Genomic DNA, 19935 nt, shown 5'->3' with positions numbered 1-19935 from the left:
ATACAAATATCAAGATATCGACGGCTGGTGAGACTTTCAGTAGCTGGTTCCCAGCCAAAACATGGGTTCAACCTGGGATGAATCATGTGTGAGTGAAGATCACGGTCTGCAGCTTGGAAGGCGGCACGTTTCCACTTCAGAATTCATTTTGCCATCCGCCTGCAAGTCCACACACTGTCGCAATGAATCCTGCTGCGGCCTTCCCGTCCATCGTCCAAGCGCTGGCCAAGCCGCTCTTCGAGTCGCCTTCCAACGCGACGGCGGACTTCGAGGACCTCGACACTGCGTCGGGTTTCAGCGTCCTCTTCAACACGCTGCTGCTCACCTTCGTGCCGCTTTGTGTGCAGCTGGTACTATACCCGTCGCACCTCAAGACGCTGGGTGTTACGCTGGAGGGCGCTCTGGTCGGAGGCAAAACCAGCGACGACGTCCTTCGAGAGATCAAGGCCATCACGCGCTACGACCAGTACTACGTACTCGACAGCCACGCGAATCGCCACGGCCACATCCTGCAAAAGGCCATCGCGGCTCACCTCGCCGAAGTGCTCCAGCTGCGCGGCAAAGGCGTTCGCTACGAGATGGTAGAGCGGGAGCTGGACGACGAGACCCAAGAGGAGCTGAACATGGTCTCCAAAAAGCGGACTCCCGACTACTGGAGCGACGATGACGACGACGCCGACATGTACGAGGAGCTCAATCGCCTGAAGATCGCGTCGCTGCCGAAGTTCAACACGTGGGTCGAGGTGGAGAAGGGCATCTACTTCCAGCAGTACCTCGAGAACCCAGACGGAGAAGGCGGCGGCGACCGTGGCCGAGACACGGTAGTGAAGCAAACCAAGGAGGTCGTGATGGTGTACGCCTTCAAGTCCCGCGAACGTGGCGCGTCCGCGAGGATCGACAAGTTCATCAACGACGCCTTCGCCAAGTACCAGCTGCTGGAGCTGCTCAAGCTCGCAAACGACAAGAAGCGCTACATGTACGTGCAGGCGGTGCAGGAGGCAGCGAAGCCGTCCGGAAACAGTGAAGGTGAAGAGAACAGCGGGAAGAAGGCTACTCCCGCGGTGGTCTATAAGCGATACGCGCTGAGCGGAGAGAAGTCGTTCAAGAACTTGTTCTTCGATGAGAAGCCGCAGCTGCTCCAGCTTCTCGACAGCTTCATGGCTCGTTCGGGCAAGTTCGCCATCAAGGGCTTCCCGTACAAGCTCGGATTGCTGCTGCACGGTCCGCCTGGCACGGGCAAGACGAGTCTCATCAAGGCGGTGGCGCAGTACACCAAGCGACACATCGTGACGATTTCGCTGGGCAAGGTCAAGACGAACCAAGAGTTGATGAATGCTCTGTTCGATCTCCGCTTTGCCGTGGAGGGTGTCGACCTACCGGTAAACATGACGTTTGAAGACGTTGTGTTCGTCATGGAGGATATCGATTGTGCCGCGTCCGTGGTGATGGCTCGTGAGAACAAACCCGAGGCCTCGCGGCGACAGCGCAAGCGCCTCTCGTCGTCTTCTTCGGCGTCTGACAAGCTCAACCTGTCGGGATTGCTCAACGTTCTGGACGGCGTGATCGACTGCCCCGGCCGCATCGTCATCATGACCACAAACCACCCGGAGAAGCTGGACCCCGCACTCATCAGACCCGGGCGTGTGAACAAGAAGCTCATGCTCGGGTACATGAACAGCGCCCAGGTCCAGAACATGATCGAGTATTACTTTGCGACCACGTGCACCCGGATGCAGCGCGAGGCACTTCAGGGAGTTACGGGTAGTGCCACGCCTGTCACTCCTGCAGCTGTTGAAGCCCTGTGCTCTGAGCACGACGATGTCGACGCGGTGGTTGAAGCATTTCGTCGGACGCACCAGATTTCGCCACCTTGTACCATAGCAGCATAATAGACTTCAATATTTTCAGAAATGCTGAAGCACTCCGTCTTTGAGTCAATGGACAAGTTGGTTCTCGGCCGAGTCGGCACAGCCGCATGTAATGAAGCGCATACGAAAATTGTAGCAACTTGGAGTCTTTGATCCTGATGTTCGTTTGGCCCAATTTGGCCGCCCAAACATGCTTCGGATCACATCAACCCGGCGTATAGAACAATCGACGAATTTGTCACTTATCGACGACTTTTAAAATGTCGATTTGGTTTCTGCCATTATTAACTGAACTACTGATAACCAACCTGTGCTTCAGCATTTCTGAAAATATTGAAGTCTATTATGCTGCTATGGTACAAGGTGGCGAAATCTGGTGCATCCGACGAAATGCTTCAACCACCGCGTCGACATCGTCGTGCTCAGAGCACAGGGCTTCAACAGCTGCAGGAGTGACAGGCGTGGCACTACCCGTAACTCCCTGAAGTGCCTCGCGCTGCATCCGGGTGCACGTGGTCGCAAAGTAATACTCGATCATGTTCTGGACCTGGGCGCTGTTCATGTACCCGAGCATGAGCTTCTTGTTCACACGCCCGGGTCTGATGAGTGCGGGGTCCAGCTTCTCCGGGTGGTTTGTGGTCATGATGACGATGCGGCCGGGGCAGTCGATCACGCCGTCCAGAACGTTGAGCAATCCCGACAGGTTGAGCTTGTCAGACGCCGAAGAAGACGACGAGAGGCGCTTGCGCTGTCGCCGCGAGGCCTCGGGTTTGTTCTCACGAGCCATCACCACGGACGCGGCACAATCGATATCCTCCATGACGAACACAACGTCTTCAAACGTCATGTTTACCGGTAGGTCGACACCCTCCACGGCAAAGCGGAGATCGAACAGAGCATTCATCAACTCTTGGTTCGTCTTGACCTTGCCCAGCGAAATCGTCACGATGTGTCGCTTGGTGTACTGCGCCACCGCCTTGATGAGACTCGTCTTGCCCGTGCCAGGCGGACCGTGCAGCAGCAATCCGAGCTTGTACGGGAAGCCCTTGATGGCGAACTTGCCCGAACGAGCCATGAAGCTGTCGAGAAGCTGGAGCAGCTGCGGCTTCTCATCGAAGAACAAGTTCTTGAACGACTTCTCTCCGCTCAGCGCGTATCGCTTATAGACCACCGCGGGAGTAGCCTTCTTCCCGCTGTTCTCTTCACCTTCACTGTTTCCGGACGGCTTCGCTGCCTCCTGCACCGCCTGCACGTACATGTAGCGCTTCTTGTCGTTTGCGAGCTTGAGCAGCTCCAACAGCTGGTACTTGGCGAAGGCGTCGTTGATGAACTTGTCGATCCTCGCGGACGCGCCACGTTCGCGGGACTTGAAGGCGTACACCATCACGACCTCCTTGGTTTGCTTCACTACCGTGTCTCGGCCACGGTCGCCGCCGCCTTCTCCGTCCGGGTTCTCGAGGTACTGCTGGAAGTAGATGCCCTTCTCCACCTCGACCCACGTGTTGAACTTCGGCAGCGACGCGATCTTCAGGCGATTGAGCTCCTCGTACATGTCGGCGTCGTCGTCATCGTCGCTCCAGTAGTCGGGAGTCCGCTTTTTGGAGACCATGTTCAGCTCCTCTTGGGTCTCGTCGTCCAGCTCCCGCTCTACCATCTCGTAGCGAACGCCTTTGCCGCGCAGCTGGAGCACTTCGGCGAGGTGAGCCGCGATGGCCTTTTGCAGGATGTGGCCGTGGCGATTCGCGTGGCTGTCGAGTACGTAGTACTGGTCGTAGCGCGTGATGGCCTTGATCTCTCGAAGGACGTCGTCGCTGGTTTTGCCTCCGACCAGAGCGCCCTCCAGCGTAACACCCAGCGTCTTGAGGTGCGACGGGTATAGTACCAGCTGCACACAAAGCGGCACGAAGGTGAGCAGCAGCGTGTTGAAGAGGACGCTGAAACCCGACGCAGTGTCGAGGTCCTCGAAGTCCGCCGTCGCGTTGGAAGGCGACTCGAAGAGCGGCTTGGCCAGCGCTTGGACGATGGACGGGAAGGCCGCAGCAGGATTCATTGCGACAGTGTGTGGACTTGCAGGCGGATGGCAAAATGAATTCTGAAGTGGAAACGTGCCGCCTTCCAAGCTGCAGACCGTGATCTTCACTCACACATGATTCATCCCAGGTTGAACCCATGTTTTGGCTGGGAACCAGCTACTGAAAGTCTCACCAGCCGTCGATATCTTGATATTTGTATGTCCAAAGTTGAAGTGGTTGACTAGCCGTGAGTGATGGTCACATTGTTGCAGTCGAGAGGTGCTAGACCTCACTCATCCACTTTCCAACGTGCCACGAAACCCGCAAGCGCCCACAAGTCTCAAGACCGCCAGGCATGTCGACGTCGACGGCCTTCGAGTTCGGTGTGATCAACACGCTGCGCACGGGCAACGCCGTGTACGACCTCGTGGTCTGCATGGTGGTGCCCGCCGTGGTGCAGCGCATCACCAGCTCCGGCCAGGACGCGCTGGGGATCTTCAAGGCTGTCTTCGCGTTCCTGTGCTGGTTGTTCTTCCCCCGCCAGTACGTGACCCACGTCGTGGAGACCAAGGAGGTATCGGGCGGCTACCGATCGTACCTGCTCGACAGCGAATCCAAGGGCAACGAGCTGCTGCAGAGGGCTATCCTGCTGTACCTGACCGAGAACCTGGATCTGCACGACAAGTCCGGGCGCTACGACCTGCTGGAGCGCCCGAACGCTGAGAAGCTGCTCGTGGACAAGGAGTTCGCGCACATCGACCTGGAGAAACAGAAGCGCCTCAAGGCTCTGCTGGACCAGCCTGCATCGCCCGAGGTCGCCAAGCTGGGCGTGAGCGTGCTCCCACCTCTCGACGAGTGGGTGACGGTCGAAGAGGGCGTCGAGTTCATGAACGAGACGGTGAGGAACGACGACGAGAAAACCACCGTCCAGGAGACCAAGACGCTCTTCCACCTGCGCTCTAAGCTGCCGGACGGCCCCGAGCGCATCGACGCCTTTGTGGAGAAGGCGTTCGCGTTCTACCGCGACGTCGAGAGCAAGAAGTTCAAGGACGACACCTCCCGCTACATGTACGTGCGCTCTTCTGACCGTCCGGCTGCGACCGACACGGACGACGAAAGCAAGCTGAGTGCGCCGTACCACAAGCGCTACGCTCTGGGCGACGACAAGACCTTCGGCAACGTCTTCTTCGACGAGAAGGAGTCGCTGCTGCAGCTACTCGACCACTTCGAGAACAAGACGGGCAAGTTCGCCATCGAGGGGTTCCCGAACAAGGTGGGGCTGCTGCTCTACGGACCCCCTGGCACGGGCAAGACCAGCGTGATCAAGGCTGTGGCCGAGAAGACGGGGCGCCACATCGTCAACATCCCGCTGGGCAAGGTCAAGACCAACCAGGAGCTCATGGACGCCATGTTCGACTTGCGCTACGCGGTGGACGGCCTGGACCTGCCTGTTCGCATGGGCTTCAAGGACGTCGTGTTCGTGATGGAGGACATCGACTGCGCGTCTTCCGTCGTAGCTAGCCGCGAGGACGGGTCGTCCACTCCGGTTTCTGAGAAGCAGGGGCAGATGGAAGGCGAGACTCCTGCTTCAAGTCCTGTCGAGGAAGAGGCTGCTGGTGTGGCTATCAACGTCGAGGAGCGTGACGACGCAGGAATGCCCTACCGTCGCCAGAAGGAGGTGCCTCGATTCTTCCATCCCGGTTTGATGAACATGCACAACGACGACGGCGACGATGACGACGACCTCCTGTCTGTGCTTCTGCAATCGCAAATGGAGTTCGAAGGTTTTGGCCCCAAGCTGAAGGGCGGCTTCGTGTCGTCGTCCAACTCGGCCGACAAGCTCAACCTCGCCGGCGTCCTGAACGTCCTGGACGGAGTTATCGACTGTCCCGGGCGGATCGTGATCATGACGACCAACCACCCAGAGATGCTGGACCCCGCGCTCATCCGTCCTGGCCGGATCAGCAAGAAGCTCCACCTCGACTACATGTCCACCTTGCAGATGGAGAAGATGATCGCCTACTATTTCTCGACGACGCTCACTGCTGAGCAGCGGAGTCGCCTCGAAGCGCTGAAGGAGTCTGATCGAGTTTTCACACCGGCGGACATCGAAGAGCTCTGTGCGGAACACGACAGCGTAGACCACGTACTGGAGCGGATGCTTCGATAGCTTGCTAAAGTTTTCAAAATGTACAGATACTGATGAAGCGAGCAATCTAATGAATATGTATTCGCGTTCTTGGGTTGGATGTCTGCTCCTTCACCTGCGTAGAAGACGCGAGATGAATCCATTGCCGCCCGAGTTGCTGGGGCTGTTGGTCGGCGTGGTGAGTACCGGCTCGTCCGCGTCCTGCTGGCTGGCGAAGGCGTTGAAGATCTGCTCCAACGTAGTTTGCGAGACGCTGTACTCGCGGATGGCCAGCCGCGCCTTGGCGTTCTCCACTACCTCGAAGACGTTCGACAAACGCAGCGCCGGGTTGTGCGCGTTTTGGCTGGACTGGTCCAGTATCTTGAACCAGCACGAGTCGTGCTGCCGCTCCAGCAGCTCGACCTCCCCGAAGCTCTGCTGCAGGAAGGCCGACACGTTCTCGAATTGCGTCTCCGTGATCCACCAGGCGGCGAAGCTGTTGGCCGAGACGTAGCCGTCACGCTTCGCCAGGTTGGCGATTGCGTGCCCTGTCGGGTGCGTGTTAATGATCTTCTGGGCCCACGAGGCATCGCCGAATAGCTGACACGTCTCGGCCAGATCGTCCTCATCGATGCGGGTATCGACCGAGTCAAAGTGACGCAACACCAGCTCGGACACGGCCTCGGTGGATGGCGCCTGGAGCTTGGCGTCAAACATGAGGCCGTCGCCGAAGCGGTTCTTCAGGTGCTGCACGCTACCGAGACACTTGAGTTCTCCGCCGACCATGATACCGACGCGCGTGCACAACGCCTCGCTCTCCTCCATGCTGTGCGTCGTGAGCACCACCGTCGACTCCTTGTTGTACGTGGAGATCTCCGAGATGACGTCCCACATGAATCGACGGGAGACCGGGTCCATTCCCGTGGATGGCTCGTCGAGGAACAGGATCTTGGGCGACCCGATCAGCGCGATGGCCACGGACAGCTTGCGCTTGTTACCTCCGCTCAGGCTGCCGGCGAGCTTGTCTTCGAACGCTGTCAGGTTGAGTTGCTCCATCTTCTCGGTCACCACGAAGTTCAAGTCCGAGCTGGAGACGCCCTTGATTTTGGCGAACAGCTCGAGATGCTCGCGAACGGTGAGGAGGTCGATGAGTGCGTCGAACTGCGGGCAGTAGCCGATCTGGCGGCGAACTTCCACTTGCTGCGTCAAGATGTCGAAGCCGCTCAGCGTTGCGCCACCGGAGGTGGGCACGATGTCGCCTGTCAGCATCTTCATCGTGGTGGTCTTGCCCGCACCGTTGATACCGAGGAAGCCAAAGCACTCGCCCTGCTTCAGCCCGAACGACAAGTCGTGTACCGCAACCTTCTCCCCCTTCCGATAGACCTTGCGGAGATTCTGCAGCTTGATCGTGTCATTGTCCGCGCCTCCCATCATGACTCGGTCCACTTCTGCTCCAACGTCCTCGTCAATTACTCGATGCGCCACAGGGATGTCGGGGTCTTTCGATAAAGCAGACTTGATCTTGGGAAAAGTCATCGCATAGTCGATGCCCACAGCAATTGCGTAGTACAGTGCTGCGTCGAAGATCAGGTAGATGATTTCGTATCCCGTGTTTTCTAGTGCAAACGGCTCTTTGGAGATCTTGTAGTCAGTCTCGGCTCCTCCTGTGTTCGTAATTTCGATGATGGTCAAGTTGAGGAGACCTCGTCCAAGACAGAAAAGCGGAGACAAGCGCCAAATAAATTGGAGCGCCTTATCTGCGCTCTCAGTGCTGTTGATGACTTGCATGACGAAGGAGACGACCATCAGAGCGAGCCCCAGCACGAAATTGATGAGGATCATGTAGGTCTGGGAAGACGCCGGGTCACTGAACACGTAAGACCAGCAGTATGCGTGAGGGCAAATGGCCAGCCCGAAGACCAGCACCAGCACAATCACAGCGATAAACGTCGAGTTATCGCACGTGGCACAGGTACTTGAGCCGGTGAGCGCAGAGAGATCATAAGCCTGGATGAGCGCCAGCGCTATCACCGCGGGGATGAGAAATACAATGAAGTCCCAAATGTAGTTGGCCGCCCAGAACGAGTTGATGCCGACACCTGACACGAGCTGCTGGTGCTTGGAGTTGTGGTCGGGGGATCTCTCGCGGACGAGCATGACGACGATGGAAGCCGGGTAGTACGCAAACGCGATCACGATGAACAGCACCGCTGTGAACGAAATGTACGCTGAGAAAAGAGCGGTATTCTCAGCTGTCAACGGAAGCGGATGATCATTCACAGTCAAGCTGAGATCCGATGCCCCGATGGATGAATCGTGTTCCGTGACCATCAACCGGTACAGTGACTGATCCATGAATTCCTTGAACACGATCGAGCCGTGCGTCAGCGTTGTGTTGATTAACAGATTGTAACCAAACACATTGTTGTCCACATCTGCGTGGATAACGTATCCGCCGAACTGGTCCGAGATGTGATCCGTGAAGGCCCGAGTGAAAATCTCTTCGCTCACTTTCAACTGGTATCCCGTCGCATCGGTCGCATTGATGGAGGGGTTGTCGTACAGTACATCGAAGACAGTGGGCGAGTCGCTCGAGTAGGGCGGACTACCAATATCGGACTGGCTAATAGCCACAATTGACGCACCGGAGAAGTAGTCACTACCCAACGCTGTCTCGCACCAACTTCCAGAGCTCTGCTCGCAGAAGGATGGCACCAATATGCTACCAGCATTACTTTTGAGGCCATTCAACTTCAGTGCCATGAATGGGTCATTTTTTGTGATACCTGCACTCTTCAGAATGGATAGCCCGAAGATCAACCACGCCACCGGCAGAAGCAGCCCCACCACGAATAACTTCTTGTCTCGCTTTGCCATTCGGAAGCGTTTCTGGATCATCGCCACCATTTGGGTCAAGAAGACAGATCGCGAACGTCCCAGTGGCAACGAACTCCCCGTGCGGTCGAGTCCATGATAGTGGCCATCGGCGGGCTTGTCGCCAACAATAGGAATACTGTCCTGGGTGTTCACTGCATGCTGCTTGACTCGGTTCTGCAAAGTGTGCTGCTGGTCTTCGTCCGAGGCTTCTGCTACCTTGATGAAAACCTCCTCCATTGTCGTCACCGAGATTCCATACGACAGCACCTGCAGCTTCTGGAGATTCTCATCCAGCTTGCGGAACATCGCTGGGAATTGGGACGAGCTGTCCAAGGGTAGCTGGAACGCGATTTCGGTGCCCACGTTGCTCAGCACTCGACTGGGCGGAATATATCTCGATACAAAATCGATCACGTTGGCGTCGTTGCAGCCTTCCTCCTTCACGATCGTCAGGTTATAGCCCACTCCAAACTGGTTCTTGAGGTACAGCGCCGACCCACAGCAGCGAAGCTCGCCTTCAGCCATAATAGCGATGCGGTCGCCCAGAATGTCTGCTTCGTCCATGAAATGCGTCGTCAGCACCATCACGCGGTTCTGCCGGTTACCCATCAGGATTTCCCAGGTGCTCCGTCGAGAGTACGGATCCATGCCTGACGTTGGCTCATCCAAAAACACGAGCGAGCTATCTCCAAGTAGTGAAATCGCCACGGATAGCTTGCGCTTCATGCCTCCTGACAGCGCACTAGTGATCGTGTCTCGCTTGTCAACAAGACCGACCTCGCGAATTTTGGATGTGATCTCGTCCGCAAGCGCTTCACCAGTGTACCCTTTGATGCGAGCGTAAAACTCGAGATGGTCGTGGACGGACAGTTCCGGGTAGAGCACGTCGTGTTGGAAGCAGATACCGAGTGATTCGCGGATTTCGTCCATGTCTTCGCGGAACGAGAGCCCGTGGAAGGAGGCATCACCTGCAGTCGGAGGCGTCACACCTGTGAGCATGGAGATCAACGTCGTCTTACCAGCTCCGTTATGCCCAAGCAAGCAGGTGATTTGGCCCGAGTACATGTTGATGTGCAGCCCCTTGACAGCTTCCTTCTCGCCACCAGGCACGGGGAATACCTTGCGAAGACCTTGCACAGTGAGGGCCTCACCCGATCTCTCTTGGTCCTGCAAATCAGCACTCACTGGCTCGATATTGGTGTTCACTTCCACCTGCACAGCTAATCCATTTTCATTCACCTGAGCTGACGTCATGAACTTCCTGGACTTCCTCCAATATGAAGGACGTAGAGGGAAGTACCATTTCTCCGGCGTGCCATACTCCTTGGGAATGACCTTCTCGAAGTACAGACCCAGCAGTGTGTACAATATCGTGTCCAGTGCGAAGTACCAGAGCGCTGTCGAAAAGCGGAAGTTGTAGATACGCTGCGAGGCGGTTGCGAATGAGATGCCCACATGTGAAGTTTCTGAAGTCGAGAGCGAGTTGACACCAAAGACGAGTCCGACAGGAGCCAGCAGACACGCGATGTTCTTGGACGATTCCGATGATGAGTCGCTATAAGCTCCCGTCACGCCGTACATGATGAAAAACGTGATGAAGCCGACGTAGACGCCCGTGCGTGATTTCGAGAACATGGAGCTGATCATGAAAGCGAAGCCCAGCACGCTCATGCTGAACAGGAAGAAAAACAGGAACAGCAGCACGACGTTCGTATTCGGGAACAGTTTGGCCACGGCCACCAAAGCCTGCAGCACGCAGCTCACGAACAAAATCACAATGTACGTGATGTACCAGGATATAACGATGCTGGATTCCTTCACACCGAGGATCTTCATGAGCTCGCGCGATCTCGTTTCTCTCTCGGACATCAGCCCGACGAGGATCTTGGACAGCGGGTGCAAGTACGTGAGGATGAAGAAGATCGGGAAGGCGTTAGTGACGGCATCGTAAAAGGAGGAGGAATCGAAAGTGTCGACGGGGAATGGCGTGGTGAGTGCCCCGAGGTACGGCTGGGGTGCTTGACGAAGTGGAGTCAACAGAGCTTCACGAGTAGCGCTGTCCAGCTGCAAGTCTGCGGCGTCAGAGCTAAGCGGGGAGGCTTCGCTGAGCAATTCGTTGAACAAGACATCGGCATATTTCGTGGCGGGGTCGTTGACCACGGTCTCCAGCAAGCGCAGATCCAGGTCATCCGAGGAGAGTGCGGTAGACGCGTTGATCTGACACGCCCCCGTAGTGGCCTTGGTGCTTGCATCCCAGTCGGGCAAGCAGTTGACGAAGCGAGTGACGAGCGTCTGCAGCGTCATGAAGCCGTTCGTCGTGTACTGCTGGTACTCTGTGGTTTCGAGCTTGCGGTCAAAGGAGTTCCACGTGGACGCGCCGTCGCTGTCAACAGTTTGCGGGATGTATCGATTCGTGCTGCTATCGCCGACATACGTCGAGTTGAGGCGCAGCGTGTACTCGATCGACGCGGGCTGGCCGATCGCGCTGGCGTCCGTCGGGTGCGTGGTGAACACGATGGCGCCGAAGATGCGCGGCTGGTCCGCGGTCTTGGCGTAGTCCGCCGACTTGACGTACGTCTCCAGGGCGTCCTCCGTGTCGAAGAACACGGTGCTGTCCTCGAACGACGGGATCACCAGCTGCGACGCATTGGACGAACCATTGACCACCACGGTCGGGTACCATTGCTTCATCGTCTCGAAGAAGTAGTTCCGCGTGAAGGCATCGTCCGGCGCGATGGCGAATTTGAACGGCGACACGCGGCCCTCGCACTCCGCTGGGAGAGCGTAAGGTGACGACGTGTTGAGACTGACTCGGCCGCCGAGTGCGAGCTCGCGCTCGCAGATGCTGCGGTTGGTCGAGGTGAAGGTCTTCATGAGGCGACCGTAGTCGAACGACATGTAGCCCAGGTGCAGCATCAGCCCCGAGAGCGTGGACTCCGGCGTGGCGAACATGGGCGTCGTGCTGGGCCCCACGAGCGACCAGCCCGCCGGGTTGAAGAGGTTGTAGGACGTCTTGCCCGAGGAGAAGCCCGAGGGCACGGTCTCGTCGCTGCTGGTGGTGCGCACGATGTCCATGACGACGATGAAGAGCACGGGCGTGAGCACCTCGAAGAGCAGCGCGACCGGGTGCTTGCGCTTGAGCAGCCAGTTCTTGCGCAGCAGCGTGGGCACGAAGCGCAGGTTGGAGCGCGTGGCGGGGGCTGGCGGCCCATTGACCGTCAGAGGCTGGTCCATGGCTGCGAGTAGGTGGACTGGGAGGTGGTCAAATCCTTTGGGAGAAGGAGCTAGTGCTTGAAGGAAGGCAGATTGAAGAGTGAGGCGTCTGAAGTGGAGAGATTCACCGTACCCACTACAGGCGTCAGCGGCGACCACCATTCCGTCACGTGAGACGGCGGTGAAAAGCTGCAGCACCGCGCATTCGGAGATCAATACTGTTTAGCGTTGTGGGTGTGGGTGGTGTCATACTCCTTTTGACGCGTATCGCCTCGCTGTCTTTGCCGCAGCGAAGTGAACCTGGATATTCCACCGGATCGGAGGCGTTGCGGTGTTCGGGCGGTGCTGCGGGTGATTACACGGGTAATCAAACCGAGCTGGTCGTGGGACCATGATCATTCCCCGCGATGATCATGGCATGCTCGTCCCGGCTCAAGCAGGTCTCTGCGGCAACTGCAGCCCGACCAAAGCGCAGGACGATCGAGTCGAGGGCTCCGGCTGCCGACAGCCGGGATATCAAGTCGAGGGAGATGCCGACCCGAAGTTGCGTAGTCGGATGAAGCGTAGCGGTGGATACTGTGCGCTTGTCCACTCGACTCGAAGGCTTCAGCTAGTCGAGTGAATCCTGAATCTGGCCCATGCCATTAATCATCGCTCGCTTGGAGTTCAGTTGTGTCACTTGCGACTGGTAGCTGTGTCGAACGGAGCAGCACCTGAGCAGGGCAAGAGCAGACGTCGAAGACAAGCACGCGTTGGTTTAGAAGTGTATCACACATTACAAGATCCACAGCCGTCGCTGGTCTCCCCTATATCAACTCGATCAACCAAACAGGACGCGGCGCATGAAGTCGGCGAACTGCGACCCTGAAGCCTCGTCCTCGCCCTTGATGCTGGCCCGCAGCGTGCTGCTGGCCTTCTCGACGAGCGTCTCGGACAGGAAGTAGCGGCCCTGCGTGTCCTGCGCGTAGAAGAAGAACTTGTACTGCGGGCCCACGTCGCCCGACGCCATAGTCACGATGCCGCGCGATGCGAACGCCTGCTCTAGATCGCTCTGCGGGGGCAGCGTCGGCAGCTGGACCACTACCTCAGCCACCACAGGTCGACTGCCCCACTGACCCTGGAACGTCGGTGCATCCATGACGGGGTTCGGGACCAGCGAGAAGGCCGGGCCGGCCGCCTGGGGCGGAGGGCCACTAGAGGCCGAGCCGAAGTCCATGTCCAGCAGGTCCATGCTAGGTGCTGCCGGCTGCGGAGGCGGCGCAGTGTTGCGCTGCTGCTGTTGCTGTTGTTGCTGCTGCTGCTGAGGGGCGCCATTGTTGTAGTTCTCGCCCTCGTCGTCATCCTCTTCGTCCTCTTCATCCTCGAGAGGTGCCACAGCGCCAGCCAGGTGCGAAGGCGACACGAAGAGCTCGCTAGGCTTATTATACACCACCGCAAGCGAGTTGAACTCCTGGAACAACTTGTCCTTCAGGTCCGTCTCGATTGACTCAGCGAACACGCTGACTGTCTCCTCGGTGCGGAACTGCGCCACAATAGCGGCCGCCTGCTCGGTCGGTTGCTGCTCTAGCAGGCGGTAGTACAGCAGTGCTCGGTCGCGCACATCCTGGTGGTTGGATTCGTTGATGGCAGATCCAAGCAGGCGGCCGAGCATGCTCTGCATCTCAGGCGGACGCTTGAAGAACAGCTTCATCGTCGCAGCGAGCAGCTCGAGCAGTACGGACGGAGCGGCCTCGTCGTTGAAATCGTCAATGAGTTTCTCCAGTACGTACGGCGCGCGGCGAAGATCCTGGCCGAACTCACCCAGCATCCACACAACCGCAGCCTTGGCAGTGGGCTGCTCCACAGAGGCAATAATGCGGGCCAGCACGGGGAGAACGTCGTGGCGCTTCTCGGGGTACTTGCGCAGCAGGTCCTTCATCACAACCAGACTCTCGTCACGCACGTAATCCAGATCCAGCTCCAGGAAATCCACCATGGTGTCCATGATGTGGTCTTGCATCTGCTCGACAAGCTGCTCCGCTGCCTGCTGGCCGTACGCCTCAGGGACGTTGCCGCCGCCCGGGTACTGCTGCGGGACTGTGTTTACCGAAAGGTTGGGGCTAACAGCGATATCGGCAATAGCGTGAATGGCACGACGCGCTAGCTCCTGGTCCACATCCGTGACGTATTCGCTCAGCTCCGTGACAATGTCGCCGACGTTGGCGCCATCGGCGACCAGCGCCATGATGTCGATCTTGACGTACTTGACGTGCGTGGGCTCGTTGTAGCGGTTGTAGAACTGGCGGTAGTCGCGGCTGAAGACGTGCGGCTTCTTGCCCACGAGCAGCAGGATGTGGTGCAGCACGCAGTAGTTGATCTCGTGGCTGCCTCCGGCCATGAGCGTCAGCAGCGGCTGGCGCATGCGCTCGAAGACCTGGTCCTGGATCTGCTCCATTCCGCGCGCCTGCGTGAGGTTGAAGAAGCACTTGGCCGTGCCCAGCACGACGGCGCTGTTGGACACGCGCAGGCACTGCTCCAGCGTGTTCATGATCGTGAAGACCTCGTCGGGGCCCGTGGGCTTGTACTTGGCCACGATCTGCAGGATGTTGCACTGGCCCCACTCGTTGAAGTCGGTGATGCGGCTCAGCAGGTGCATGACGATGGGCTGGTTGATGGCGATGCCGCCCTCGTCCGCCATGATCTCGTTGAGCGCCACGAGGCAGTTGGAGACCACCTGCGGGTCGCGGTCGCGGATCATGTTGTACAGCGTGTCGATCATGTCGCTCTCCTTGATGATCTCCGGGTTGAGCGAGTAGACCTTGAGGATGCCGATGACGCCCGTCTTGCGCACGTAGGCGCTCGTATCCGTGAGCGAGGCCTGCAGCGGGTCGTGGATGTACTCGAGGATCGAGTCCAGCCGCAGCGAGCACAGCGAGCGCAGCGCCAGGCCGCGCACCATCGGGTCCTCGTTGCGGCAGTCGTTGAGCAGCGTGTTGATGCACATGATGGCCAGCTCCGAGTTCTTCTGCGCGTAGTTGGTCAGGTACAGGTACACCATCTTCTTCGAGATGAGGTCCTTCGTGTCCACGCACAGCACCATCTCGCTGAACAGGCGCGACACGTCGATGCCCAGCGTCATGTACGCGATCACCTTCTTGATGATCTCGCGCTTGCGCTTCACGTCCTTCTCCACGGTCACCTCGCGCAGCAGCTGCCGCAGCAAAGCAACATGGGTACATATTAGATTAGAGGGACCAGTATAAAACTCTCTATCAACTATGAGGTTCCCCAATCACGCACGTTCTTGAGCTCGTTGACCTCGCCCTTCTTCTTGTCCGTGAAGTAGCTGGGGTTGCTGCCGCCCGCGGGCCGCTGCGCGCCGGGGGCGGCGCCCGGCCCGGAGGGCGCCCCCATGCCTCCGGGAGGCGGGCCCTGCGACGGGTACGACGGGTTCATGCCGGCCATGGACGGGAACATGCTGCTGCTGCTGCTGCTGCTCTTGCGGGGCGGAGGAGCTCGAGCTGCTGTGGGCTACGCGGCGGATCCTCCGAGGTGGTACGCGTGACCACGAGGGCACGACGAAATATGAAGTGTCGGAGGTATTTAGTGTGGTAGTGGTGTGGATATGCGAGGTGGGAGGTGACATGGCTACGTTTTAATTGGTGTAGCGTACGTAGATTTTCAATCTTGGATACATTTTTGTACCCCTCCGACGTCTAGCGAGGATGGCGGGCGCGGCGCCGACGTTGGCGGCGCTGCTGAAGGCGCTGCGACGCGCCGAGACGGCCGCTGCGGCGGAGACCGCCATGGAGCAGGCCGTGGACCGCCTCATCGCCAGCACGTCGCTCGCCGAGTCGCAGCAGCTCGTGCTCGGTGCGTGTCAACGTCTTGACCTGTGATATGTGCTACTCGTTTAAGTTAATTTTTAACACGATACTCTCTAATTTCGATACCGGATTTCACAGGTCTGCAGGTCTGCGCCAGGGACCATCACTCTTCCCCGTTCACTGCGAGTTTGTATGGCAAAGTGCAACAAGCGGCCGCCATCTGCTCCGAACCTCCCGCCAAGGCGCAGTATCTCGGCTTCGTGCTGTTGCAGGCCGGCGTCCACCTGCTGGGGACGCTCGAGGTGTCGACCCAGCGCCAAGTGCTGCTCAAGGTGTTCAACGCCAACAACGGCGCGCTGTCTGGCTACGTGGCGGCGCTCACGGCTGCAGATGGACCCTTTTTCAGCTATGAGGTGGACCACACTAGAGCCAAGAGGACACTTGAAATAGTATCACCCGTCTTCAAAAGTGTCCTCATGGACACAACACAATCTGAAGGCCACAAAACCTTGGTGCTGGACGCGCTGAGCCGCATCGCCTGGCGCTTTGGAGGACAATCGGAGGACAATGAGGCCCTGAGGACAGCCGTGGTCCGCCTGCTGGTCCAGGCACTGGAGCTCGTGCCCTACTCGCAGCTCTCCCAAGCGTCCTACGTGGTCCACGTGGCGTTGACGGTCGACCTGCTGAGCTCTCTGGCTGCGCACAGCAAGGAGCAGGTGGCGCTGGCCCAGCGAACGGCGAGATTTGTGCTCGAGGCGTCGCAGATTTTGATCAGTAAGGGCGAGGGTGTGCTCGCTCTGCTGCAGTCGCTGGAGCAGCTGGCCCAAGCGGTGCCCGAGGCGCTGTGGTGCTCGGTGTTTCTCGTTTCCATTGCGTATTTTATGGTGGATAGGTGCGAGACGCCAGTGGAGCAGCGGCTGATGCTGCGGGTGCTCTCTCACACGTTGGAATTCGGACACGAAGTTGTCTCTAGCCAGGGTGGTGGTCGTGGCGTTTACGTGGAGATTCTTCTGTTACCGTTGGCTTCGATGATTGCGTTGCATGGCAACGATGTGTCGGAGCTGCTGAAGTTGATGATGGAGATTAAAACGACAAGTAAGTATCGTTCGCAGCAGGAAATCGGGAAATATACGACCCCAACGGAAACTGCAATTCATGCACGCTCGGCTGTGCGACTGATAAACGACGAAGGAGGGTGCAAGCGTTGGTTGGACTCTCTGTTCCAGTCCGAGGAGCCAGAATCTGCCGATCCCAGCAACACTTCTACTGACAAATGGTTCGCGCTACTTTTGGTGGCTTTGCTGTCTGATGGACGGACTTCTCTACGTGGTTGTGCGGCTAACTGCTTGGAGCGTCAAGTTAACGCCAGTCCGAAGTTTTGGGGCGCCGACTCGGCGAAAGCGCTCGTGGCGAGCCTAGTATTCCTCGTGTCCCAGCACCCGTCCGGAGATGCCAAGACTGAGTCTGCGCGTGTTTTGGGTGAATGGGTGGCCTCGTGTTTGTATTCGCTGGCAGCCCTGGCGGCTACAACAACAGACACGATGCGAATTGTACTTCGTCTCATTGATAGCATGAATAGGGCTACTAAAATGCGATCCATGGCACTCAAACTTATGTACGAAGTGTGGCGAAACGAGTCCAGAGTGTTCCCACGGCTGGAGACAATGCTGCTCGAAGCTACTGATCCCGATGAGGATGTTGAACGCCATGTTGTAAAGGTGGCAATGATCAAAACACTTTGCGAAAAAGACCCTGAGCTGGGTGTGCAGTTCATTTCTTCCATTCAAGGTTTTCTGGAGGACAAACTGGAGTCGGTTGTTTCGATGGCGATGGATGCTATCACCGCGTTGTGCGGAGGGGATTGCTTGGACTTTTACGTTGCATTCAAAATCATCGCTCAGAAAATGCGCAAGAACAAGGTGACCTGTGCAGATGAACCCCTCTTCCAAGAACGGTTGTGCAGATTTTACACACTTGGTGGTGCTGAGAGTGCCGCAAATGAAAAGCACGCATCGAAGCTGCTCGACCAGACTTGGGAGTTTGCGGACAGCGGACATCCCAATGTGCGTAAAGCTGCTTACGCGGCGATGCACACGTTTCCTCTTGATATGTTAGGACTTTGCCTGCCTGATGATAATGCGGGGCAAGATAGCGACGATGACGATCAAATGACAGAGGGAGAGGTTGAGGAGCAACTCGATGACTTGATGCAGCGTATTCAGAACGAACACGATGCTGCTGTTCGCGTCGAGATCGAGAAACTCGTGACAAAGGTTATTGAATACGAGAGTACGAAGTTAACCGCTGGTGTTGGTCGTGGGCAGCGGATGGCATCTGCGGCAACAGGCCAGCCACAACCGGGCTCTATTATTTCAGCCGCGGCCACTAAGGAAATGAAGGCACTTTTGCCGTCAAGAATGGAGGTGCAAGCTATGCTCTCGAATTCTTCGGCCACTGCCGATTGGGGTGGTTTTTTGTTGGCTTTTCAACCAAAGGCGATTGTTGATGCGAAAAACGTTAAGCGAAAAGATAAACTTGTACGCTTAGCAACGCAAAACGTGGACGAGATCATCGAGACCGTCTCGACTGTACTGCAGTCGATGGAACTCCCGTGGATATCGCCTGGCGCATCAATAAATGAGAGATGCACGGCGTTTTTGCGTATTCAGGCCTTGATGGCAGGGTGGACAGGCTTTATGGCAATGTATGCTTCTTCGCTTGACGAGCTGGCGGAGCTTAAGACGCCAGTTGGTGTCGATGACGCTGATGTTGCCTTCCGTGTGTTCTCGGAAGGTGTTGCCGATTTGTTGAATTCACTGCTAAATGACAACCCAAATAAAATAGGAGGCGCATTAGCTGCCGGCGCGCTGGCGGGCCAACTGTGTGAGTCGAGGCATTGGCAGAATCCCATCTTGCACATGAAGTACGAAGAAACGGTTGGAGAGCTATCTCGGCGGCTAGCAGTGTCCATTGAGCAGACTCGTGTGTTTTCAGCCGGTGACGATGATGCCCGCGTATCGTCCATTGGCACTTTGATAGCACTCCAGCTTTCGTTTGGCCGGCGGAAGGTTGATACAAATAAAGACTGCAAGAATTTCTGCACTCAACTGGAAAAGATCGAGGAGATGTTTGTGGAGCTATATCGTAACACGTCCGATCAGGTCCTGCACACCTTCACTTTGTTGGGATTAAGTCATATTGCAGCTCTTTATACGAATGGAAACGAGCTAGAAGCTTTCGAGGTGAATCAATGGAGGCAGCACCGAGTTAAGCCAATAGCCGAACGTCTACTCGTGTCGTTCTTAGTCACAGACCGGACAAAGCAAGCCATATCTTCGTCATCTAGCGGTGACGTTGTGTTCCCTCTCGACAAACGAACGGATGTCGATACTTCGATTGGAAAGGTTTCAACTGATTACCAAGAAAGTTCGGCCGATAGTATTTTGGTACGATGGGCTTCATTGGTGGGGCTAGCGCGTTTGGCTAGTGGGTTTTCGAGCATCAAGCGTTTGGACTGGCTGGTGAATGTGCAAAGAGTTATGGCTGCTGTGTGGGATGGAGGTAACTCCTTCAGTATCGTAGCTCTCGCGCTTGGGCCCGTGTTATTGGAGTGCGTACACTTTAACTTGATACCCTCATCTAGCCTGGAGAGTTTTGTTGCCAGTTGCATTGAGCGTGCTGCTACTTCGGATCCTGGTAGTCTTGATAACGGGTTGGTGGTGATGGCAGCAGCGCACGTGTTGTGCCATCTCGAGTCCTTTGGAGGCTTTCCTAGCACTATTCAAAATCAAACCAAATTGGTCATCGAACACATTCAAAGCACCCTGGAAAGTGAGAGTGGACAAAACAAAGCGGTCCGCGCATTGCTGATATCCGGTATCGCAAACTTCTTCCAGTTGGCATTTGGCATCCCTGGAGCATTTGTCTCGGCAAAACAGAAAATGGATGGGAATGTGGAGCTTACGCTTGATTCCGACACGATGTGTACCCTGGTGAGACTAGTTCGAGAGGAGGGTGAGCGCAACTGCGTT

At 57.1% G+C, this 19935-nt stretch overlaps 6 protein-coding genes across 7 annotated transcripts; 3 read left to right on the top strand and 3 right to left on the bottom strand.

Moving 5' to 3' along the window:
* Positions 1 to 182: 182 nt before the first annotated feature.
* Positions 183 to 1889, top strand: IUM83_08310 (mitochondrial chaperone BCS1-B; the record flags this gene model as incomplete). The annotated part of the gene is made up of 1 exon (XM_067932674.1): positions 183 to 1889. The coding sequence occupies one exon, from the start codon at positions 183 to 185 to the stop codon at positions 1887 to 1889; it is 1707 nt and encodes a 568-aa protein (XP_067790157.1).
* A 322-nt stretch (positions 1890 to 2211) lies between these two features.
* Positions 2212 to 3918, bottom strand: IUM83_08309 (mitochondrial chaperone BCS1-B; the record flags this gene model as incomplete). The annotated part of the gene is made up of 1 exon (XM_067932673.1): positions 2212 to 3918. One exon carries the CDS (start codon positions 3916 to 3918, stop codon positions 2212 to 2214), a length of 1707 nt encoding a protein of 568 aa, XP_067790003.1.
* A 317-nt stretch (positions 3919 to 4235) lies between these two features.
* IUM83_08308 (mitochondrial chaperone BCS1-B) lies at positions 4236 to 6050 on the top strand (the record flags this gene model as incomplete). Its single annotated transcript, XM_067932672.1, has 1 exon — positions 4236 to 6050. One exon carries the CDS (start codon positions 4236 to 4238, stop codon positions 6048 to 6050), a length of 1815 nt encoding a protein of 604 aa, XP_067790004.1.
* A 90-nt stretch (positions 6051 to 6140) lies between these two features.
* Positions 6141 to 12119, bottom strand: IUM83_08307 (the record flags this gene model as incomplete). 2 transcript variants are annotated; one of them, XM_067932670.1, is made up of 1 exon in its annotated part: positions 6141 to 12119. In XM_067932670.1, the coding sequence occupies one exon, from the start codon at positions 12117 to 12119 to the stop codon at positions 6141 to 6143; it is 5979 nt and encodes a 1992-aa protein (XP_067790010.1). The 2 variants fall into 2 exon arrangements, with proteins under 2 accessions (XP_067790010.1, XP_067790011.1); XM_067932671.1 differs by having other exon boundaries at positions 6141 to 7598.
* A 799-nt stretch (positions 12120 to 12918) lies between these two features.
* Positions 12919 to 15554, bottom strand: IUM83_08306 (AP-1 complex subunit beta; the record flags this gene model as incomplete). Its single annotated transcript, XM_067932669.1, has 2 exons — positions 12919 to 15288; positions 15378 to 15554. The coding sequence occupies 2 exons, from the start codon at positions 15552 to 15554 to the stop codon at positions 12919 to 12921; spliced, it is 2547 nt and encodes an 848-aa protein (XP_067790002.1).
* A 248-nt stretch (positions 15555 to 15802) lies between these two features.
* IUM83_08305 (Armadillo-type fold) lies at positions 15803 to 16877 on the top strand (the record flags this gene model as incomplete). The annotated part of the gene is made up of 3 exons (XM_067932668.1): positions 15803 to 15950; positions 16043 to 16796; positions 16868 to 16877. 3 exons carry the CDS (start codon positions 15803 to 15805, stop codon positions 16875 to 16877), a joined length of 912 nt encoding a protein of 303 aa, XP_067790000.1.
* Between the last annotated feature and the right edge of the window lie 3058 nt (positions 16878 to 19935).

This window comes from Phytophthora cinnamomi (assembly GCF_018691715.1).
Source record: "Phytophthora cinnamomi strain GKB4 chromosome Unknown Contig49, whole genome shotgun sequence".
NCBI classification, from domain to species: Eukaryota; Oomycota; class Peronosporomycetes; order Peronosporales; family Peronosporaceae; genus Phytophthora; species Phytophthora cinnamomi.
This window is presented reverse-complemented; position numbering and strand designations above follow the sequence as displayed.